We start from the raw sequence: 25195 nt of genomic DNA, 5'->3' as shown, positions 1-25195 counted from the left end.
ACAGTGGGTGAGGGAACAAACACATGTTACGGACATGTTAGTTGAAACTGAGAAGAGGAAATGGGCATGGGCAGGGCATGTAATGCGAAGGCAAGATGACCGTTGGTCCTTAAGGGCAACAGAGTGGATCCCTAGAGAAGGCAAGCGTTGCAGGGGGCGGCAGAAAGTTAGATGAACAGATGAGATCAAGAAGCTTGCGGGGATAAATTGGTTGCAGTTAGCGCAGGACGGGGTTGGTTGGAGGTTAATGGGAGAGGCCTTTGCCCTGCAGTGGGCGTAGATAGGCTGGTGATGATGATGATGATGACTCACGGGTGATCCACCCAACCAGGGGCAGGTTGTCGCCGAGGGCGCGCAGGGCGAGGGCGATGCGCCGCTGGGAGAGCCGCTCGTAGAACGGGGAGCGCACCAGGTACAGGCAGAGCTGCAGCAGTCGTCGGCTCAGCTCCAGGCGCTCGCGGGGGCCCAGGGAGGCACGCGTGTGCGACAGCACCTGCAGGCTGAGGGGGCAGGGAAGGATAGTCAGCAGAATGGAGCTCACAGCTAAAAACCACTGACCAGCACTTGAGATGACCCACTGCCAGAAGCACGAAGGAAGAACATGTTTATAAGGTGAAACACCCAATGCAGCGAGCGTGGGAGCGACCACGTAATAGACAACTTTGGCTTACTGTATTACCGTACCGTTACCAATGTACCAAGATGCGACTGCACAAGTGCGAGGTGAACCGGATTCTTTCCGTCAATGGAGATGGAAAACGTTTTTTAGCCCACCACTTGCGACTTTCGTATGATGGCCTACCGCAGGGGTCGGCGGCCCCCGGAACGACGTCAGAACCACCCCCTCCGCTTTTCACTGAAAGCCGACATTGCAGTTTTGACCCCAAATGGAAACATGTAGGAACAAAGAAAGATAACTTATACTTTGCTTCCCATTTTCACACTTAGCCAGTATATTGTCAATTGTTACCAGATATTACTGTCAATTCGTCAATTTTTTTTCTTTGCCTGTGAAGCCCCTTCCCCCTTCTCCCCGATTTGCCTTCTGGTCCCCCGCCGTGTCGGCTTCATGCAATTTGACCCTCTGCCTCAAAAGATTGCCAACCCCTGGCTTACCAGTAAACAACCAGAATGCATGCAGCGAGATCTGACGAATTAGTCTGAAAGCTTAAAGCCCAGAACTTTCCGCTTACACTTGAAATAGCTTGAACCTACGGCTCTTTAAAGTAGACGTTCACAACACAACAGATTTCTTTTTGAATAATTATAGACATGTACCCACATCTACTGTACAGCTTAAAAAATGGTGTCAATGCTGCCATCTAGTGGGCACAATTAACGACAAATATTGTAAACCATAATTCACGGCTCCGCTAAACATTTTGGCATGAAACGGGTAAAATAAGTTAAAATAATTACGCATAACCCACACTACCTCGCCCAGCATGATTTTGGAGGCATCGTAGCACTTTGCGAGCTCAGAAACTTATCTAAACTATTGGAGGGGAGCAAAGCTTAGCATGAGTATGGGCAGCCACATCCCTCGCCCACCTACTAAATCTCATCATGTGACCTACTCCACAGCATCATTTAACAACCATCACTTCACAAACAACATCAATAGACTACTTTTACGAATTCTGCCACGCATTAGTCCCCAAGAGCAGTGCTTTTGCTGTACTCAAGACTCAAGGAAGGGTATACTTCGTCGTCTCTGGAAGCACGGTGGTAATCTTTTTCCGGTGGCCATTTTTCCGCGGAAGGGACGTCAGGGCCAATGTTTTGGAAACGTCTAAGTGCCTCACTGATAAGACGATTGTTGCGTGGATATGTGCTGCGGACAGCAGTGACAGTGATATTCTGTCTACGCAGTTGAGCAACCTACTCAGGTAGGGACTTTGCAGGAGACCCAACACGCAATACAAAACGAAGTCCCTCAGGGACTTCGTTTTTGCCAAGGACCTTTCGCTCAGCTAGCTGAAGCACCTACAGATGCTCTTGGAAAAGATGTGCACCAGCTTCGCACGAGGGAAAGAAAGCTGACCGAGTATGGCTTCTTTCTCGCAAATAAGTAGTAGTACGACCTTGCTGGCATGCGAATAAAATCTTTTGATCTCTGTTCCGTCTTTTTTTTTTTTTTTCGCAACCCGCTTATAACAATTACCAGTTATAACGATAGGATTTCCTTAGAACTTGAATATTGTTAGGTATAAGTGGACTAGACTGCATCGCCCCCTGTTGACTAAAATGTTAAAAAAAAAAAAAGAAAAAGGAACAAACACTAATCATACACTAACTGCATGCAAAAAAAGCCAGAACCTCTTTTGCTTTTAAATTGATGAAAGTACTGTCAAAACCACACACACACACACACAAAAAAAAAAAAAAAAAAAAAAAACACGGCGGCGATGGCTTTACTGCGAGCTTCCCTAACATGTAAACATCTGGTTGCAGAGTTCAAAATGGCAGCCAGAGTCAACGGCATTTTGCCACCCTAACGACATAGAGGAAAGGTTGTACCAACGCAATCACAAATTACTCCATGCTGCGTGATAAAATTTAAGGCCTCTACAAGGGGCACTCGTCGAAAGTGTGGTTTGAACGAAGCTTGCCGAGCACACGAAAAATGAGGTGTAGCATACGCCTGTTGGCGTGCATTGACATCTCTCGCTTTTACCAAGATGGGCCGATTCGGAAAATCTACTCGACTATTTGAAAAATCAAATAGCAGATATTTGATTTGCGAACCGAATTATTTGTGGAAGTGCTATTCGAGTCGTATTCGACTATTCGAGTATTTGCAGCCCCCTACCAGAATACAACCACAGGAGTGCCAGAAAGAGTTTGCGAGTTTTTACTAGATAGGAATGTGCACTGTGATCTGGCTTCAATGTGGAAACCATGGGTTGAATTGGATGGGCAGCTAGTGACTAGTGCAAGGTGTTTGAAACCAGTGTATTATGTGCTTGTATTTAACAATTTGGTTCCTGGTTTCTTGGTAGGTTTCTTTTTTTTTTTTTCTTGCTCAGAGCAGTTCTGACCAGCTCCAAGCAGCTCTGTATTTTATTTTCCCATAGAACTATTATGGCGGGAGCAGTTTCGGGCTGCTTGGAGCTGCTCAAAACTGCTCTGGAAAATAATAATAATAATAAAAAAACCAAGTGGCTTCTTATGCATCGTAGAAGCTGTCTAAAGCATCCTTTCAATAAAGGGTATCTTGTCTAAATGAATTTGGGACTGATCACTATGTGCAGATCTACGGCGCGATGAACGAATGCATCCTGAATATGCTTGGGTTTGGAGCAGCAACAAATGTGCACTCACTACGCGAGTAAATGTGGCAACTATAAAGGCAAAAATGAGAAGGGTAACTCAAGTATGGACACTGCTTTTAAAAAAACTTCTTTAAATTTTAAGTGAACTCTGTGAAACCTGTCAGTCTTGCTGCTTTTTTGCCACTGATCTCAAATGAGCTAGTATTTTGCTGAGTAAGTAAATTAGTTCCCAAGATAATTAGGGATAATTAGCTATGTTTTGGAGGAACAACAGACAAAACAGTGTTAGCCATAGATCTGCAATCTTTATATTTTCCAATACTATGAACCCTGGTGAGTGCAATAAGAGAAGCGGTTTTTTGATGCTCCACTTGGAACAAACTCACCAGTGGTAAGGAACCATTTTGAATGCCCATTTCAAACACCGAAGTTTAATGAACTGTAAAAGTAGTTCCAAGCGGAGCATCAAAAAAACCGCTTCTCTTATTGCACTCACCAGGGTTCATAGTATTGGAAAATATAAAGATTGCAGATCTATGGCTAACACTGCTTTGTCTGTTGTTCCTCCAAAACATAGCTAATTATCCCTAATTATCTTGGGAACTAATTTACTTACTCAGCAAAATACTAGCTCATTTGAGATCAGTGGCGAAAAAGCAGCAAGACTGACAGGTTTCACAGAGTTCACTTATAATTTGAAGAAGTTCTTTTAAAAGCAGTGCCCCCCCCCCCCCCCTTAGCGAAGAGTAGTGGTTGTTACAGCAAAAACGGCCTTATTGCTCAAGGCACCACCCCCAAAAGGGCAGCGTTCCCACCTGGCCACATCAAGTCCAGCCGCCATAATCCATGGCGCCCAAGAGGAACGACCGCAGAGGCCAACCGCTGAAACTGATGCAGGTCGAGCAACAGTCAAGGGGAAACACACAGTCCCTGCTCTGGCTGGTGTTATTACAGCTACCATTTAGCATGAAAGGTTAAAACTAGAGAGCTCACTTCGTTTTATGTTGTCCGTGGTCTACCTTTGTTGAAATGGCTAACAAAGTCTTGCGGGCTAGTAGTGGCAGGAATGCAGTGGTTCTAAAAATTATGCTGTGACTTTTTCTTTCAGTGGAAACAAAACTCTGATTCACACAAACAGTGAAAAAACACGACACAATTTGACTGTGGATGAATCTCAATTTCTAAAACTTCAATCAACTACAGTTAAACCTCGATGTAACGAAGTCGATAAAATTCGTAATTTACTTCGTTACATTGAAATTTCGCTACATTGAAATTTGCAGTTATAATGAAAACAGGCGAAAAAAACAATTGGAGGACTATTTGTACCTGCCGATAACACAACTGGTTCAAATGAAACCGTTTGAAAATGCAAATGGTTCCATTTGGCCCATTTGTGTATTCGGCAAGTCCAATTGGCCCTCCAATCGTTTTTTTCGCCTGGGAAGTGTTCATCCCAAGAAGCGTTTCCTGAAAAAAAAAAAAAAACATGGCGCGCATACACGGCCGGTGCACTGTTTTTGTTTCAATCGGTGCTTAAAGGGACACTGAAGTGATATGTAAACATTGCGGGATTACTAGCGCAAATTGTAGTCCGGAGTCCCCAGGCCATGTTTCGACCACTCTAGGCGCGTTTATGTGATTCTATTTAGTAGAAAAACTAATTCGAAAACGCTGTCCTCCTCTCTTTACGCTCGCCCATTTTCTGTGGCGTTTTCGTGTGACGTCAGGAGGGGATGAGCTGGCAATTGGCTGCGCCACGGCTGCGCTACTGCACGGCTCCCCGGCCGACAGAGTCAGTCGGCCCAGCGTTTCGTCCGCCGGCCGCCGGCGGGTCGTCGCAATCAAGGAGGTTAAAAAAAAATTGCTTGGTCGCAATTCATTCGCTTAGTTGAAACGAAGCCAGGACACGTTTGTGAATAGAAGAATGTGCCTTTCTTTACTTGGTTTGTTTGTACACTGTATCTAGCTCCAAGTCAAGGTCGCTTCACACAAGCGCTGCACATGCGACGCTTCGCTGACTGGTACGCCAGTAGGAAAATATAAGGCCTCTTGAAGGCAGGAGAAGAGTCAGCGAAGTCAATATAGGTACTAAGCAAATAAAATCAACTGATATTTTTACCGTACAGCGTAAAACTAGGGCGCGGGAAGCACTTTTTTGCGCTGGGCGAACAAGCACAGCGGTCAGCAGCACGACTACGCATCTGCGAACGCTTTTCCGTCTACGAAATGCAATTGCTAGACGTGAGCTACTGTGGAAACTCGGGCGACGCTTACTGCACGATCGCAGTACAACAAATAGTCACCTAAGCGGCTTGAAATGCCAAAACTAAATAAAAGTGTAAACCGGTTGTACAATATATACTCTATATTAGGAAGGCATTCGCGTCCCGCTCCGTGGCCTAGCGGTCTGGGGCGCTAGGAATTCACTGCAAATGTTTTGCGAGTCATGAGTTCGAATCCCCGCGGGTACGTGCTTTTTTTTTTTTTGTAAGTTAACTTTTTTGTTTTCCGCCGATGTTTTCTATATTGAGTTCACCTTTTTTTGGGCCGCAACGTTCATGGCTACACGAACTAGTTCACAAAACGCGCGCAGGCTGGCACTGGCGCGCTATCGAGTTCTCGTTGGCGTGCTGTTGCCATAAGCACCGACTGCTTGCAGGCAGTGGGCACAGGCCAGAATGAACAGACCCTTGGCCTGGTGCGAACACGCTTTTTACGATACAGGCATGAGGGAGGCAAGCTCCAAATATGGGGGAAAAGCGCATGACATTTGGGCGTCTGCGGGTACGCGGAGGGCGTTCATGCACTGCGTAAGTCTCGGCTAGTGAATGCTACGACTACAAGCCGTCCTGGGAGGCTTATCTTGTGCATTTTACAGCCGACAACATGGCAGAAGCGCGGTACGATGCTTACTGAGATATTGAGAATGCCCATCCAACAAAGCCATTGGTTATGTTTTACAGAACCGAAACCGAAACCGAAACTTGTGTGATTGCTAACCTTGGGCATCGTCCAATCACGGCGCCCCTCCTCCCAACGTCACAGCCTTAGTTGGTGCGGCCGCCGCAAACCGCGCATGGTAGTTTTTCTTCTTTCGCGCTTTCTAAAATAATTACCGATTTGTCAACCGGATAAACGATGAAAAGTGTGCTAATTTGAGCCAGTCTACGCAGTGCAAGCAAAAACGGGAACTTGACAAATTCACTTCAGTGTCCCTTTAACCTCTACGCAGGCATCAGCGTGAACCGCATGGAGGGTTTTCTTCCCGCAAAAACGCGCCCCGCAAGCCACAGGCGCGCTGACGCAGCCGCAGAGACCACCCGCACGATGCGGGTAGCTTCTAACCGCTCGCTGAAACGGAACTCGAGGGGCAAGCGAAAGGGGCATGCGAGGAAAATAGCGGATAATGTGGGCGAAATTTTCACTGTAAAACGTCACCACGCCGCTTACGAGAGCGCCCATCAAATACCCTCCGCGGCGGTAAGCCTTATCGTCTAGCCAGCCGGCATCCCCGCGTGCTTCGCAGCTCCCGCCATAGGGTGCGCGCCTCCCCATTGGTGAAACCATGGCAAAACTGGTCAGGCTCCTCCCAGTACAGCGCGCAGCGTGAGAGTCACTTCCTGTTGCCGGCACGCAATCGCGGACACTGGTGTAAAAAAAACGTGCACGCAAGGTTCATAAAAATTCACAAATGCTTGTTGGGACGATGAAACCCAACAAGCATGAGCGAACTCGAACGAAGTGCAAAGCGGCGGCGGCAACGCCATAGGTGATTAGGCTTAACACCGCGGAGGATATTTGATGGGCGCTTTCGTAAGCGGTGCGTGTCACGTTTTACAATGAAAATTTCGCCCACGTTATCCGCTTTTTTTTCTCGCATGCCCCTCTCATTTGCTTCTCGAGTTGCGTTTCAGCGAGCGGTTAGAAGCAGTTGCTGGAGCTACCCGCATCGCGCGGGTGGTCTCCGCGGGTGTGTCAGCGCGCCTGTGGCTTGCGGGGCGCATTTTGTGTTTTTGGGGGGAGAAAACGCTCCGTGCGGTTCATGCTGATGCCGATTAAGCCGTAGACGATTAAGCTCCAACAGAAACAGAAACAGTGCGCCAGCCGTGTATGCACGCCACACAGTTTGTACGCAAGGGGCTTACTCAAAGACTCCGTGGCTGGCTGCATCCGCGGCATTGGGCGACCCGTGTCGCCGTTCGCATTTTATTGGGAACCCATTTCGGCGCTTGCATCTCCCAAAATCTACTTCTACAACTTAAATTTCGTGCCTAGTTCTCCATGAAACTTCGTTACATTGAAATTCCCGCAAACGGGACTTCATCACACAGAGGGTAAAAATACATGGTGTGCATACACTTGAACTTACAAAAAATTCCGTGGTTCGTTACATCGAGGGTTTTGTTACATTGAAGTTTGTTACATCGAGGTTTAACTGTACCTACACAATTCACATTTTAACACTGTTAAATTGCGAGGCAATGAAAGCAGCCTGCGACTTTTCTTTTAAACTTAAACATTAGAGCGTTCCGAGCTCTCGTAAAAAAAAAAAAGATGCTCTATCTCGTTTGAAAATAAAGTGTGGCTCCACGATAGCGTGTTTTACTTACCATACTTTTCTTTTTCTTTCTTTAGAAGTGCAATTTGCAGGGTGTCATAGCGAAATAGAAATTGCACATCTCAGTGACTTAGTTTTTTTTTTTTTTCCAGACTAGGGCTCAAGTTCTTTCTTGCTTTATAGTTTTTTTTCGTGCTATTAATTTTACTACTGCTGCAAATCTACTTTTGCAAACTGTACCACCTGGAACTGCATTACAGACAAAGGTATGGGGCAGTAACACTCGTCTTGCCATTTTTTTTACTTCTCCTAGTTAATCAACGAGCAGTTCGTGTTTGTTGTATTGGTACACTTGTGAGGCCCACAAACCAACTAGCAGAAACAAACTCTCCCGTGCAATTCCACACCAAAACAAATAGGTCAACCAGGAAACTGAAAACAAAGAAAAATAAAAAAAAGTGGACTTCTGGTATGTTTTAAAAACATTGTAAAAAAAGAGCCCTCCTTGCTGTATCTTCTTGTTTCCCCCATTGATTAACTCGCTGTTTTTGGCACTGTCAGCGCTCCCTTTATTCCCAGTGCCCCCAAATTTTGTAAATTTTCAACAGGTTACAATTAACAGCCTGTGCTATAAATTACACCGCTATATCCACTCAACAATTGCTTCAAATACTCTTATTTTACAAGAACCATTGTCGAATAGAAGAAGCTCCCTAACAACGCAGTAATAAAAATATCAGTATCTCCTTTCGAGTCACATCTGCACAGGTGACACATCCTCTTTGTTTTTCTGTCTATTTACGTGTGTGTGCGTGCGTTTTTCCAGAGAAGGTGACTTCTGGTATTTTTCTCTGACCCAGCTAAGATCTTGCACCAAGATCACAGTACTAACATACAAATAAATAAATAAATAAATAAATAAATAAATAAATAAATAAATAAATAAATAAATCAGTAAATAAATATGAATGAATCAATGAATGAAGGAAGGAACAAATAAATAAAAAAAAAACAAATAAATAGCTAAATTTAGTTTTATACCCCTGTCACACGGGCACTTTCAATCGCGATTGAAGTGAATCGCGGTCGAGTTTTCGAGCGCACTCGACGCACTGCCGGTGCTACACGGCCCGTTTCAATCGCGATCGAGAAGTTGCACTACTTGCACTCGTGTACGCCAGATAGCGCTAACAATGTACTTGTGGCCGGCATCTGGTAACTTCGCGCGGTCGTAGGTATACGTAACTATGGAAATGTTACCGCACGCTTATTTGGGTCAAGTTATTTGACACAATTTGTGGCATTAGTTGAAGTTTTCACTTTCTCTGTCATTACTGAGCGAGGACGACAGTATCGCCGCTTTCGTCCGATCGCGCTTAGAAGCCTCGATCACGCTTGAGAAACCAGGATTGAGTTCGAGCGGGATCGAGCTCGATCGCGATTGAAAGTGCCCGTGTGACAGGGGTATTAAATGTGTCCCATAGGATGCTCAATGCAGTAGTTATAAGGCTGCCGGCAGCACCGGATGGCACGAAACCAAAAAAGGCAAACAAGAAGGAAGCACAGGCAGAGGATACGGTGCGCCAGCGGCCTGACGACGTGGGCCACCTCTGCAGCCAGCTGCGCTCCTCGCAGCTGCGTCGGCCTACCGCTGCTGCCACCAGTCCCCGCTGGGGCCACGGGAGGGCGCCACTGCCTCCTCGACGGAGGGGGCGCTGCGAGGGCGGGGAGAGAAGGCAAGGTGAGACAGTCGATGGGACAGTGAACATGTGGTCCGCTTATTTACGGAGCTCGGCTCAGTGAAAGCCCTTATACCGTATATTAGCGCGTATAACCCGCCCCTGCATATAATCCGCACCCCAACTTTCAGCCCGCCGGGAAAAGAAAAAGAAAAGTCCTCGCGTATTGCCCGCACATTTGATACAAAAAAGGCTACACCGAAGCTACTGCTCAAACAACATATGTACTATGTAGACAGCAAAAGCGTATATTTAGCAAGTAGAATACACTGACTGCAAGGTGAAAGTCACAATTCACTAATAAAATTCAGTTGTTAGATTGTGCTCATCTGCTTTTTCTTCCTTGTCCTTGTATGTTTCGCGCAATCACTGCCGTGGAAGGCTTAGTCAGTGTTATAGCGTAGGAGCTTCACGGCACATTGCGCATTGCCGTGAAGCTACACTAAAGAAAAAACCTCGCGTATTATCCGCACCCCTACTTTGCCACTGAAATTTTCGAGTTTTTGGTGCGGGTTATGCACGCGAAAAAACAGTATATACTGTACAAACTTGCATGTTTTTAAAAAAATTTCCATGAGGATTTTACAGGAACGCTCTACGTAACTACCCGAAATATTATTTTGTTTTAGTTTTGTGAGAAACGTGCCATTTCCTCACATAATTTACTGACAGATATTTTACTTTCGTGGCTCATATTGTTACGCAGCGGGAGGACACGAACCATGATAGATGAGGCAACGATTTAGCGGGCAGACATGACTGCTAACACGAATGCCGAAGCCATGCCACATTTGCCTCACCATTTTCTTCAACTGCGGTTAGCACAACGCAGCTCACCACTGCCGACTTCTTCCACCTCGCATCAATGTTACGCCTGTTCTTCCCACGAAAAAGGGACACTAAATCCTCTTCCACAATGAAGAAAAAAAAAACCTTGCTCATTTTGTACTGTGTCTCTTGCCGTATGTTAGCACGTGTTTGGCAGGACTGATTATTGGCCGACTAGCGGCGATGATGTGAAGAGCAGTGAACAGGGAACAAGCAAAGGGCCTTGCGCCATGTCGCGTGTGGCACAGCCTGTGAAAATGCCCACACACTTTACTCACATATTTTTACCTACCAACTTTCCCTTCCCTGCACTTGCCAATCGCTGAAAGATGGTAGGGAGATGAACGCAAATACTGCATATTCCCCGCAAAATTCGCACCATGCATGGCATAAAGCAACCTATCAGTTTCCCAAGAAGGGAGCGACGTGCAAGTCGATCACATTTACATAAACCACGAATGAACGTACTAGCAGTCACCAAACCTTTTTTTTCACTCCTCCTCATTAGAGTAGAGGCAATCATAGAATTCTCTCTTCACAATGGTCTTTATAAAGTTGCATGTTTGATTCGTGATTGACTCAGCCCTGAATGTGTCATTGGTTCTGTGAAAAGCGCCAAACTGACCTCCTAATGTTGCAAAAAGAAGCACAAATGGATTTCTGATAACGTTAATTTTCTACCCTCTTCCCAGTTCCCACTTCTTCCCGAATCCCCTTCAGGGTCTTATGACCTCCTCCAATAAACAGCCATCAAATTAAAATTACCTGCACGGAAAGAGCACATCAAAACCTGTCTTTCAATCAGAAAAAAAAGCGTGCAGCCAGAAAACAGTGGTGTAACGCAAAACCCATTCCCTCGAGCTGATTGCTCGTATATAGCTGCAAGATCGAAAGAAGCTCTTATCTTGGTTGTGCCAGGGGTGGTTCCTCTCAGCTGAACGACTTTGACACCCTTACTTCGACTTTGAACGATCGACTTTGAATTCACTGTGGCATCTGAGCTTGAATGGCAAGCCCAGTCATGGTTACCACAAGATACCGTATTTACTCACATAATGAACCCACTTTTTTTTCCAGGAAATTTGGCATGAATTTGGAGCGAGGGTTCATTATGCGGGAAAAAATTGCAACAGGTTTTTAAACTTTGAACTTTTATACAATAAAAATGCTAAGTGAAGCACTGTCAAAACCTCACCTTTTTAGTAAAAACATGCAAGTAATTATGTAATGAAGTTTCTTTTTTATTCACAACATGCTACCGGCCCCCTACTCGCCACCGTCCCCCTACTCGCCATGAAGCTGTCCTCCTCACTAAAGTTGCTAATGGCTTCCCATTCATTGTCGGCTCAGAGAGCTCAGAGCCTTCTGTGCCGTCAAAGCGCTCCAAAACTACTTCGTTTTTCACACTGGGAAACTTCCCTCTTTTGGGCCCATGAAACACACACCGATCTCTGTTCATCGCCCAAGCCTCTTATTTTCCCGAGTAGCGTACACAAACTGGATCAACAGTGAAGTGCCATCCAGCTGCGTGGTTTCCATCTGCTTCAACGCATGCTCCACCACCTTCAGTTTAAAGCTGGCTGTGTAACTGATGTACTGGCCCATTGTATGGCACGCCCCAGGAGCACAAAAGAAAGGTTGGAACACAGCTGAACAAAACCATGGAGCGCAATGGCGAAGTCGCGGAACCGCACAAAGCAGGGAAGGAGTGTGGAGTACGTTTAATGCTTTGTTCGCTTGCCGCAGCGCTTTCATGTTGCTATAGGCAAGAAGGTTCATTTTGCGTTCAGGAGGTGGCGCTCCGCAAACGTGCAATTTTTAAATTGTGAGCCACAGAATTTGCACTCACGTCTCTAGCCATACAGTTTTATACTAGTATATACTAGAGGGAAATCTGGCACTGCATTCGTGGGCCGCCGTGGGCCGCCGTGGGCCGCGCCATTGCAGCTAGCGACGTTCCTCGCCTCCTTGGCTTGGTTAGCCACATGGCTTCTTTTTCGTCTTGAAGCCAAAAGGGGTAACATTGTTTTTTTGTTCATCTTCCATGAAGCTTCTAAACAATCCCTGACAAATAAATATTTCGGGAGCTTTAATTTTATAGTAACAGAACAAATTTGATTAATGTTTTGCAGTAATATTGTTGCATTTTTGCAGCCAGAGGCAACTTTTCAGCCTGTTCGTGAGCCATGCCAAGGACAAGTGGAACATGCCTGCCCGGTACATGATGGCACGCTCGCTCAAGCGCGGCTCCCCTAGACAGTGGCGCCAGATTGCGCCAGATTTCCCTCTAGTATATATTAGTATGAAAGTCTCTAGCTACTATTGAGATTTCTTTTTGTTAAATGTTGGAATGTGTTTTGAGCATCTCTGCGCATGCTGTGGGACGATAAGTTAGTACAATCATCTACAGTATCAGCAACCATGCCGAGATAAAAACATATTCACGCTGCACATTTCTTATGCAACGTGACAAAAAAAGTAAATTCTCAAGAAGAAAAGTGGGAGAGGGGGGGGGTGGGGGGTGGGGTCATTACGGAAGTAAATACGGTAATGCCAAGATAAGGCTGAACACTGAAGCTCGACTTTTTCTTTTTCACAATAATTAATTTAGAATGGATCAGAAGAGAAAATTCACCGATGGCTGTGACCACGAATGTGTTGCCACAAGCCACCTTGAAAAGCTGGGGTGCAGCCCATATACAAATAGCTTTAGATGTTTTTTTTTAAAAGCAAAACACTTAGGGCCCGTAGCCCTGACATGCATTTATACAGCATACCGGATGCCTTGCGTTGAGATTTTATCCTTCCTTTTTTTTTAATATGGGGGTAAAAATTGGCTTGAGAAATCATAATTTTTTTTATTGTGCCTCAAGAATACCCCCCTTTTTATATACATGGACAAGAAAAGTCAACTCAGCACTATGTCTGTGTGTGTTTCACTTTTTGTGTGGCATTTTTCTCAGCGTAAGCTGACTAACAGTTGTTGCCATCACTTAGTCACTAAATGCCAGACATTTATTAATTATATGAAAACTGTACTAAACACTGCCAGTCATTTTCCCCCTCCAGCTCCTGCATAAACAGACACCATGCTCATACGGACTTGCGGGTATATGAGATTTTGACCTGAAACAAAATGAAAATCCCATGTACTGCGCTCCTTTGGTCACAAAACCAAGTATGTTTTGTTTCGAGACCAAATGAGGCACTTGCGTACAATGGTTGCTTCATATGCATAAAAAAAGCACACTTTTAAAATGTGAAATTCTAGCTGTCAGCTCTTTTCAACTCTTTTAAAGCTGATACGAAGGCAGGAAGTTTGGCTGCAAGTTTATGAATTTCTCCCCGATTAATCCTACCTCAACCAAAAAAAACACGGCTCATATGAAAAGCTTTTCGCGCAACTATGGCCGACAAGGGAAAACCGAAAGGATAACAGCAGCAGCCTAGTTCCCTTCTCGCTGGACTGTGACTAGCTGATGGAGTCACGGACTGTGACTGTCATGGTTAACTTTCGGCCGCCCCCTACCATGCTTGCCTTCTCTATAGGGATCCACTCTATTACCCTTAACCCTTTGAGGGTCACAGCCATACATGTACGGCATTGGCAAACACTTTCAAAATGGTCAATGACATACATGTATGGCATTGCTTGTTACGTTGTACCTTTAAAAAGCGCGCCTTTTTCGCCAACTTCTTTTGCTTGACATGTGCTGCCACACTTCGGAAATATGTCAAATTTTTTTCTTGCGCCGATGGTTCTTCTTTTTACTTTTTTATGATTTACTTCAGTGGCGCGCCGGCTATCGCTTGCGCATCCGCTAACGAGGGGGCGCGCTGGGTATCGCCCATCGGGCACCCGGGCGCCTCTCGCTTCTCGCTTCTTGCACATGCCACAGATCAAGGTCGCCTGCGAAACTGATGAGGCTCTTTTCTCCTTTTTTTGTATTTTACGGGCGGTGCGCCGTCTATCGCTCCTGCATCTGGCCGCACGCATGCAGTGGCTGGTTTCGGTATCGTCCTCCGGGTGCTTCCCGCTTTTTGCGCCCGCGAAACTCATGTGTATCTGATTTTGATTCACTCAAAAGGTGCCGGCTTGTTACTCTCTCGTTTTTATTTCGAATTTTTCTTGTGTAACTCATGAAGAAACCACACGTATGTAACAACACAAACGATGTTTTTGTCACTTTATGGTCACCCTAAAAAATTACGATAATTTTTTCTCAAAATAGATTCACCCGAAGAATTTAAATCAACAATAAAAAAAATTGACCCTGGGAAATCACATTTGGTGAAAAAATTCAACCCTCAAAGGGTTATGACCAACGGTTATCTTGCCTTCGCACTACATGCCCTGCCCACGTCAATTTCTTCGTAATTTTTACTAGTATATATTAGTATGAAATATTCGCCTTACAGCAGAAACCGAGCGTGAACCTCCCGGAGGTTCTCACCTGCGGCCAGAGTGCGGAGGGTGCGTCCACTGTGTTGCAGCTCGTAGCACGGCTGGGTGGCACTGGCATCGACCCCCAACGTCTTGCGGTCAAGGGGGGCGACACTGGGGCTGCACTGGAGTCCCTGGCGATGGTACAGGAGCAGCACTAACCGCAGGCATGCCCTGCATGAACACGCACGCACATTCAGTGTACACTACCATACTGCGAACTGATCAAGAAGCAGGCTACAAAACAATGTCTACAAAGTTCAACTGTTGTATTTTTGTTAATGCAGGAATTCTTTAGGGTTGTGCAAATATTCAGAACTTGTTGATACTGAAGAAAATAACACAGTAAATGTCTGTCATAACACAGTCATTAGGACAAGAATAGTACGTCGTTATAAGCAGTACCTTGTGAAAAGCGGTGCTGATTTGCTCTCCTTGTGCTAAAGTTGGGACCGTGGAAAAGTTTGAATGAGGTGAGAATTCAACTAAAGTGATTTTGCTATAATGAGACTTTACTATATTTGATTAAACTAAACTAATATTTTTGAGGTATTTTGAAGTCCAAATACACAAACATTAAGGGACAACATTAAGGGACAAGAAGGGAGCGGAGTGGGTCAGGGAACAAACGCGTGTTAAGGACACATTAGTAGAAATCAAGAAGAAAAAAATGGGCGCGGATGGGGCATGTAATGCGAAGGCAAGATAACTGTTGGTCATTAAGGGTAACAGAGTGGATCCCTAGAGAAGGCAAGCGTAGCAGGGGGTGGCAGAAAGTTAGATGGACAGATGAAATCAAGGTGTTTGCCGCGATAACAAATTGGTCGCAGTTAGCACAGGACTGGGATAATTGGAGGTCTATGGGAGAGGCCTTTGCCCTGCAGTGGCTGGTGATGACGACGATGATGGCGAGATGAGAAAGCCTACTGGCACACTGCCTCGTGGCCCCAGTTTTTGACAATGTTGACGACGACTTGACTTGATAACTCAAACATGAACGCTTGCAACATAACTATGAAACAAGAACAGTGCTAACTTGACAACACACCAGATGAAGAAACGATGACCACAGCAAAGGGCAATCAGGAATCCCCCTGGTCACCTTGTCTACATGCGCTGTGTAGTCAAATAAGGCCACCAAAGTTCCCAGAAACAGCCCAGTTTAGTTAAACAATAGTTTCTTTCTAACCAACGTATCGGTGGCGACAGATGCTCGAATACAGGCAAGGCCATCATCAAGGCTTCGAATTACTGTGTAAATGCAACAATTCTTTCACCAGGATTACAACAATGAGATCAGATTGCAAGGCAGAGTTGCAAAACTCAAGCCACTCATTCTCCAGAGCCAGTTGATGTTTCTAAAAGCTCTGAAAGCCACCTAATGCTCAAGATTTAGAAATATTCAAATGCCAGCTCACTCTGCTATCTTCCCAATTTCCTAGCTCACTTCATGTGCACGCGGGGTTGCAAGTGAAAACTAAGGGGGCCGATTCAGAAAAAGGCATCCTACAGAGACAGGTGCAAAAAGTGGCACTCCTTGGGCAGACTAGTCTTTGCAAAACTCCAGCGCTCCTCCTAAGGGTAGCACCAAACACAACAGATTTAATGGCATCTTTCAAAACTTGATAGTGCCTTTCAATGGTGATTTGATGGTGTCTTTCGACATGTGGCACATGCCACGCAATCTCAAATGGTTGACGAGGCACTGTGAAACGTTCACTGACTTTTGTAGGACCATCAAAGTCACCGGGGAGTGCCCGTGAAGATTTCTTTGGTGAGCAATTGCAATGTATTTCCAGTGTTTCAATAAACACCTCTTTCGTTGTGTGGCATACTACTCACACGACCTAATTGAGATTTTGCCTCTCGTCGTCTTTCATCTTATACAACGACGTAAATTTGCACATTTTTTTATTCTTAAAATGCCCATCACTTGCTCAATGAGCTTAGAGTGCACAGATAAAAAAGGTGACCAACCCTCGTTTCTCTGGCTGGGCGTAGCCCATCTAAGAGTTGTAATTTGGAAAGATCCAGTATCGTTGGATGGTGACTACAGCATGATTAAGTGCTACATCATACACCATATGCTGTATTAAATAAACCTGTTTCTGAAGATAAATGATCCACTATAAGACACCTTTCAGTTGTAAGCCGCAGCTAACAAAGTGGCCTTCCCCCTGCATTCTTTTCATCCTAACTTTGTCCAGCACGTAACAAACAGCTAGACGGAACCTGCTGGCTAAAGTAAACAATCATCCGATAAACAGTGAACTCTGCAAGCCAATGTAAACAACACTGATGAAAATTGCGACCAACAAGAAGTGGTAACTGCACAACACAATGCTCTGTAGAGACCAAGAACAAATTTCCCACTCTAAAATTTTCTATACTGCCATTTACTGCAGAGCAATGGGCAATCATGCTGCAACTGTGCTCAACAGCTGTAATAGAACCACCCATGCCTTCCTTTTCAACAAAGGCTCTACTTTACCCAACAAGAAAACATGAAATTCTACCAGCTCACAAAGCTCTCTGTAACGACTAGGGAAAGTAAATACTTTGCTTCAAGAACAACTGGAACTTCCGTTTTTTCCTGGAAAGTAGGTCGTTCCTCTAAATGCCATAATGGGCTCACTGCACTGTGCGCAGCAAAACACAAGGAGTAGGGGGTTGAATTCTGAATCGTATATATTTTGCATGAACACCTCTACTAGTTCAGAACCTGTCTGATAGTTCAGCACACAGGCACTCCCTTGTGCCTCAAGAGTGAACCCTGCCAGGCATGCATGGAGTGGCTCCTCACTTGAGTGTCTGGACGATGGCGACGGCCACCCATCGGGCCAGGTCCCCCCGGAGGTGGAGGGCGGCCAACTCGGCAAACACCTCCACGTACTCCACCACGGCCAGGCACGACTGGAGTCGCTCCACCGCACGGTCCTGGTTTATTGTGAAGGAGGAGGAGGGGAGAGGAGAGGGGGACTCGTTGGTGGCTGCGCCCTTTTCTCTGGACAGCTCCACAAGATTAGAACACACCTGGTTTGGGCGACTTGGACAATAGGGATGCTTTTTTCTCTGGTTTTAACTTAGTCACACATATACTGTTGTGTCCTGACAAAGTTGACATGCAAGTTGGTCCAACATAGGAAGGAGGACTTTGTTAGGTGATTTGCCTAGTTGGTGATGTCACGAAGAGTGAGCACCAGAGGTGCAGCCGCCAATATGATGACTGAAGCACAATCACATCCGCCCGTTTGCCGTTGCCTTCGGCGTTACGTTTTAACAGCATGCCATATTCCATGGTGCATAGCCACACGGGGAATAGTGCTTATGTCTCGACGGTCTACATGCACATGCAACAACATTGTAGCTGTTCTCTCTTCCCCAGAGGCAAACGACCAACCAACTTAAAGGGACAACTTAAAGGGACAAGGGATAACTTTTTATTTTAGCTGGAAGATCGCAGATTTCTCAGATGTTCGCCAACTCTTGTTCAACCCCAAGCAGTGTTTCATCTCTCTGGAAATAAACAGCAAGAGCTGACCACTTTCTCTACCATTTGCTGATGATTCTTCTTTCATGCCTTAGAGCAGCCCACCAAAAATTGTACTGAACAGCAGCGCTGAATCTACCCGAAATCAACTGGGCCATGTGAGCTGCCGAGAAAGCGTTGAGAATACACACGCTGCTGGCTTAAGTGGTGACCAGTAACGCTGATGGCTGGCGTTGACACGTCGTAAATTCCACAAATAATCACGGCTTTTGCCACTGGCTGGTCAATGTGTGTACATCGGCTCTAAGTCTTCCACAATCACTCGCACAAATCTTTCCACTGCTCTTGTGCACCACCACGAAACATTTGACTGAAACCAAAGCACAACTTAGTGGCAACAACAGTAAGGCCACTGTGAAGTTTAAAAACTAAAATTTGATTTTTTTGAGATCGTGTGCTTGATGAAAAGTTTCCAAATACAATTACTTTCCATTTACATTCTTTCAATTCACTGTTCCTTTCAGAAAAAGTTTTGATACAAGCTCTGCCAATGCTATTTCACCACTCACAATTTGGAACGTCATGAATCGTAGCCTGGAAATGTGTATGGGGTAGCAATAGCCATTTCGATTGCTTGTAGTTCCCCGCAATTATTAAACAAGTGCTGCTGCTGTGAGTGGTATATCAGCACCCTCAGCCCTGCAGACTACTGTTATATGCCAGCTTGCTTTTACACTTTAGCATTCCTTTGATGCCAGATAAAGTCCCCCCCCCTCCCCCCTCCCCTCCCCCCCCCCCCTCTCTCTCTCTCTCTCTCTCTCTCTCTCTCTCTCTCTCTCTCTCTCTCTCTCTCTCTCTCTCTCTCTCTCTCTCTCTCTCTCTCTCTCTCTCTCTCTCTCTCTCTCTCTCTCTCTCTCTCTCTCTCTCTCTCTCTCTCTCTCTCTCTCTCTTTATAAGGTGCCTGTGTGTCCACCTTTTTTAGAATCACAAGTTTGGCACAATGAAATGACAAAATATGTTTACAGCCTACCTGAATGAATAAAAATTGCCTCCCACATTCAGAAATGAGCAGTCACCAGTTGCAGACAATAGTACTACATATTTCTGTATAGGGTATGCAACCTGCCTTCACAAAACAGAATTCCCTCCTTGAACGTAAAATTTACGAAACAGAAAAAAAAAAAAGAGGTAAAAATAACCTGCACCAAACAAACTTTAAAAACCTAAAAATAAATAACATTTACTTTCTGTGATTTCCACATTGCTGAAACAGTACACCTCCACAAATGGGAACTTGGATGGCAGGAAAAAAGCGAAGCAATCTGAGCATGCATTTTTCCAGTCTATGAGATGGCCAGATTCTACAGACGCCTTGAATCGTACGAGCTGAATTCTCTTGCCGACCAAAGATCCACGGAGACAGCTGACGCGCACAGCATAATTTGCGAGTTGGCCAGCAGACCTTTGTTGACACTAGTGCTGCTGCAAGACAGGCCTCCCAAGGCCCTGAATCGACCTGTCCTTAAGCGAATGAGCAGACAGCTGTGGTAAGTGGTGGCCTCACCACATGCAGAGGCACGTTGGCGGCATGTCGCAGGATCAGGTCGTTGAGCAGGGTCAGCAGGCTGGACGACGAGTACAGGAACTCGGCAACCACGGCCGACTTGCCAAAACGGCCTGCATCAGGGGTGGAGTAAGAGCAGAGTGCTGTGGCATCACCCTTCGCACAAACTTGGCACTTTTTTGCAGAGTTGAGAAAAGAAAAAATCTCGGGCCATCTCCACAAACGGGAAACCTGGGGAGGGGCGAAGCGTGCAGTGTATAAGTGTATTCTTGGAGCCTTGGCGTTCCTGTCAACGGAGATGAAACCGTTTGGGGGGTGGAGGTATGCGGCTTTGTTGTAAAAGTCTCTTGTATTTGAAGCACAAAGCTCTCCAGCGCGAGGCGTGAACGAGTGTCCCGGTGTTGTTTTAGCATGCGTTACATCCTAGCGCGAGGCATAAACGAGTTTCCTGGTGTTTTAGTACTGTGACAACATGAGACGACGATTACGACCAAGACAGGAGACGCCAACAGCCCCAGCTCCTAAGGGGGCTAGGGAAACCTTTTGTATCAATAAGCGCCTACAGACTTGAATTGCAATTGCAGTGAAATAAAGAGCTTTTTTTTTTTCTGAGAAATCCAAGTTTATCCCCAGCAGGTGAAAAATCCCCAACTCCAATGTAGCCCCTTTGTTAAACAGCAAAAATTTCATACAGCCAGGACAGTACCTTGCGAAATTACCAGAATATAGCTTGCACAAACAAGACTTGCACTTTGCAACATCATGCAAGAGCTTTTTGATTTTGCCTCCACCACTTCCCCACTGATTTTGCACCCCAGGCCAACAATCTAAGCTGGTTGAACCCCATGCAGAGTCAACTACACTGAAAATCAGTAGCGTAATTACTAAATTACTGGCGTCACCTTGAAAAAGTGTTCTACTGCCAAAAAGGTGACCCTGCCATCGTGATACGATTGAGGTCAATCTTTAGTAACCCCGCAAAGGGCTAGTAAATGCAAGAACTGCATATAAAAAGTGTGCATGTGGATGAAAACTCCATATGAAGTTTAATGTAACCAACTTGCTTTGTGCTGTGTTGCAGTAAAGCAAATGTGAAATGTCTAACATTTCTAGCTCATGTGCTTACTTACGGCAGCACATTTTGCCTCAAATAAAATTTAAAGTAGGAAACTAAACACTTCTCATTAGTTAAATAACACTGCAAGCCAGTAGAATTTTAAACCTGGTAACTGCGATTCCCAACACATCATGACGTCGAGGTAAATCAGGATTATTTGCTATGTAAGGAACAACACCAAAACTAGAAGAAAAAAAAATCAATGCATGCACACAAAATGTTGTATAGATTAGACTAGGAAACCTTCTCAAACGAAGCTGGTTAATACATTTGATGGTGCCTTCTCAAGGGCAGAAGGAAATGTACTAAATTAAATTAACAGACATCTCAGATCACTTTGATGACTTCTCCAGCCCAGATCTGAAAACAGCAGCAGGCTTTTTTCACCACCTCTCTGCACAAGTTTTTTATTGTCACCTGCTTTATGGTTGCCTTCAGGACATTCTTGGAATCATGGTATTTTATCTTCATCTATGGCTATGAGAATCACACGCCTGGTAGTCATGCATGTTGCATTTCGGGGATAGAGGAGAACCACAAGTTGGGCACATTATCACAAAAAGTCCCAATGATGCCGTCCTTGCCTTGTGCGTTGGAGCCAAGTCAAGCTGGAAAATGTGTTCACCCACGGCCTCACAGCGATTACACATTGATTCAGCTGCCAAAGTCATCCTCAGACCATCAGGGCCATGATGCCATCCTTGCTACCAAACAGAGGCAGCACCATCACAGAGGCGGGAAATTTGAACGGCATCACCATGGGTACAACAGCCGCATTTTGGCACAGTCCGGCAATTTTAGTGGTCCACCATACTGTCTTGAATTAAGTTCTCATTACCTGGAAAGAAACTCTGCAGGCCTCCGCTGGTGTGTTTTAGGTAGTTCAGGATTGCCTGAACCTTTCCCTTTCGTTCAAGCTTGTTCTTTTCAGCTGACAGTTCGTAGTTTCTCAGTACACAGAATGCGTATTGTAGGTCTTTACAGTTGCTAGGCTGACCAGGGACAAAATAGAGAGACAAGCTAGTTGGTGAACATCCATAAGTGAAACTTAAGCGCAAACTGACACAGGCACGAGAAAGGGAAACGAGACCAGCGCTTTCTTTTTTTTTTTTTTTCCCTTTTCTGCAAACATAGACTGTTCAGGGACAACAAAATGGCCTCCCGTATCTGACTCGAGTAGACAGGTGCCTTTAGCCACCAGACAAACAGAAATCGAGCCTAATGAGGCCTCCCTTCTACTGGCCTTGCCACCCCTGGCAACCGCATCAACAGCTTCACCGACAAAATGATCCCTTTCCGCTTCTGCCACAATGCTGGTCTCACTGGTCTCGTTCCCCTTTCTCGTCCCTGTGTCAGTTAGTGCTTAAGTTTCACTCATTCATTAGGGACCTTTCCCCATCCATTGCTTTCGCAATGTTGTTGATGCTGAGCCCAAAGTTTTGCTTGATTGCTTGCTCCAGTCGTTGGCAGAAAGAACTTCACCATTTCTTGGCGATCCGTTTACTTCCTGCACTTGGCTCAATCCGAAACATCTTTTTGTTGTATTCGCCGAAAGTCTTGGCAATGTGCTACAGCTACTTTGTGTAATAGCGAAGCCATGCGATAATTTTTCAGGGTTGATTGATTGATTGATTGTAGGGTTTAACGCACCGATGCTACACAGGCAATGAGGCGCACCGTGGTGGAGGGCTCTGGATTAATTCCGACCACCTGGGGATCTTTAACGGGCGCCGAAGACTCAAACATACGGGCGTTTTTGCTTTTCGCCTCCATCAGAAAAGCGGCCACTGCGGCCGGGAATTGAACCAGCAGCACAACGCCATAGCCACCGTGGTGGGTAATTTTTCAGGGTGCCTTTTGGGTGTGAAGCAAATCAGGTATTACCCCCTCTTGCCATATTCATGGCTCACTGTTGGTCAAGGCACAATGAACTTATCGTTCAGTGGTTCATCGTTGAATGACATTGCGGATGAGGGCAAATTTAGCCAGTTATCTTCGCTACATTGTTGCCAGGTCGAACAAGAAAAAACTCTGGATTTGTCTCGACAAGCCTCTACTTAGGCCCTAACCACATCTCCCAACAGCGGCAAGTGACGCGTGGAATGCTGCAGTGCTAGGAGCCATGTGAAGGGAGACATATTCTTTGATAAGCGAGAGATAAGCGAGGCAACATGTGACAGCAAAAGCATGAGTGAAAGGCTGAGCTTGCTGTCAATGGCAGTCACAACACTCGTCACGGTCACTTCTTGTGATAGAGCTATTTAGAATTTTAAAAAAGTGTTTGAGTGCTTTCAGTGCTCCGAACCCTTACGATTTCTGGAAGCAACCGAACAGTTAACAGTGCTTTACTGAACTCTTGAATTGTCATGACCTGAACATACTGGGTCCAGCGGCACTGTGAAATAAGATTTCCGAATCTGGCTTGAGCTTTTCTCAAGGCTACACATCAACGGAGGGGGCTGGATGTGAAAGAGTGAGCAAGAAATCATCACCATCAAGATTGAGCTGCACTGCTGAATCCTTGACCAGTCGTACCGCCAATGATTTCAACGCGCGTTTTCAGATAGCTTTTTATAAGTATTGCACGGCCGGAATACGCGATTATCCCATGACACTCACCAGCTATTTGTAAGCGGAAAGGGCTACACAATTGGCGTAACTATGCTACGGAGCATTTAATAGAGATTACATTTAGTGGATTGCATGCAGTCATATTTTATACTAATTTCGAACATTCAATAGCGTGAAGCTGCTTTATATATAGGCATACGAACGGCAATTTATCAGTCACCTTACCTGACACCGCGGTTAAACATCGCGGGAGTGTCAAGGAAAAAAAAAAAAAACATATTATAGCTTAGTTTTCGACAAAGCAGCGTTTAAAATTTTCAAGCATGGGCATTGTTCTCGGAGCATATTGCCCAACCGGAACAAAAACCGCGCGACGGGAGCCCGCAAAAGCGGAAAGGTAAGTCGGCATCTAATTAAGGCCACTCGCGCAGCTTTTCCGGGTATACGGCGCGGCGAAAATGTCGCGACAGCGCCTGTGTGTTTCGCACATGTATAAACCCGCGTTTGTAAATTTGAGACCTGTCAACACGTATTGGAGGTGCTCTGGTTTCGCAACACGTACGCGCCTCCACCGCGAACTTCTTATTCTCTTCGCATCAATGAGTGAAGTGGAGTACGTGCGACGTTGAAGAACGGTGATTAGAGAGCCTGCCTAACGCTAGCACATGCCCGCTCGCTGGGTTAACGCAAATGAGTGCATTGAACCCGAATACATCACCTGTAAACAGCACCTGCGAAAACAAAGCTGATACCCCCAGGGCATGCTCGGAGAAACGTCGCTCCGGGATCGAAACCACCGTGACAGCACATGGAAACTTGTTGAGACTTATCGCTCACTCACCTGCTGTGAAATAAGAGACCCACCGAAGCACGGTCTCGAGTTCGGTGGCCACAGCGGGATTCGCTTTCACAAACTCCCGATATTTCGCGAAGAGGTCCGCCATCGCGAATGAAATTGTATGAAATCATACTTTGTCAAGAGGAATAAAAACGGCTGAGGTTGCTCAAAAAGTGTGTTATAGTGCGCCACCTTTGCTAGCGTTTGTTTCAGTTTCGGTTTCGCTTTTTGGTAGAGAGAGCCTTTGGAACTATAAAGTTTCATTTTGTTGACTGATTGATTAATTGTGGGGCTTAACGGACCGACGCTTCACACGCGATGAGGCACGCCGTAGGCTCCGGATTAATTTCGACTACCTGAGGATCTTTAACGTGCGGCGCCGAAATCGCCAAGACACGGGCGTTTTTGCTTTTCGCCTCTACCAGAAAAGCGGCCGCCGCCTCCGGGAATAGAACCCACGTCCTCGTGCTCAGTGAGTTTCATATGAAACTCTGTTTGTAACAGCAGGGCTTTAGATTGTCATCGTCTTGTCAAGAATTTTCGAATAGAAGGAGGAGTATTGTGGGTATCGCGATAGGAAAACGGAAGCAGACACGTCGTTGAAAGCTAGAGCAAGACTGCTTGAGTGTCGGAACATTGCAGTGAGGGGAAGGGCAGGAGTTCGACCGAATGAGGATTTATAGGGATCGGGAAATTTTTTTTTTTTTGGGGGGGGGGGGGGGAGGAGGGAGGGGGAGGGGAAGAAATTGCGATAGTGAGTTAATCTGG

General features: G+C 45.6%; 1 protein-coding gene across 1 annotated transcript in view; it reads right to left on the bottom strand.

The window, feature by feature from the left end:
• The window catches only part of Pex16 (peroxisomal biogenesis factor 16), a 32711-nt gene extending 8160 nt beyond the window's left edge, over nucleotides 1–24551 (bottom strand). Inside the window, exons 1-7 of the mRNA XM_077701932.1 lie at nucleotides 24431–24551; nucleotides 19902–20014; nucleotides 17651–17784; nucleotides 14858–15021; nucleotides 9414–9551; nucleotides 4091–4163; nucleotides 313–500 (exon numbers count right to left, since the gene is read on the bottom strand). Of these exons, the coding sequence (XP_077558058.1) occupies nucleotides 313–500; nucleotides 4091–4163; nucleotides 9414–9551; nucleotides 14858–15021; nucleotides 17651–17784; nucleotides 19902–20014; nucleotides 24431–24533 (913 nt within the window). The 5' untranslated portion in view covers nucleotides 24534–24551. The remainder of the gene's footprint in view (nucleotides 1–312; nucleotides 501–4090; nucleotides 4164–9413; nucleotides 9552–14857; nucleotides 15022–17650; nucleotides 17785–19901; nucleotides 20015–24430) is intronic.
• Between the last annotated feature and the right edge of the window lie 644 nt (nucleotides 24552–25195).

This window comes from Haemaphysalis longicornis, unplaced genomic scaffold (genome assembly GCF_048455015.1).
Source record: "Haemaphysalis longicornis isolate Haplotype H1 unplaced genomic scaffold, Haemaphysalis longicornis Haplotype H1 scaffold_3, whole genome shotgun sequence".
Lineage (NCBI taxonomy): Eukaryota > Metazoa > Arthropoda > Arachnida > Ixodida > Ixodidae > Haemaphysalis > Haemaphysalis longicornis.
The sequence above is the reverse complement of the archived record's forward strand: the minus strand, read 5'-3'. Positions and strand labels throughout refer to the sequence as shown.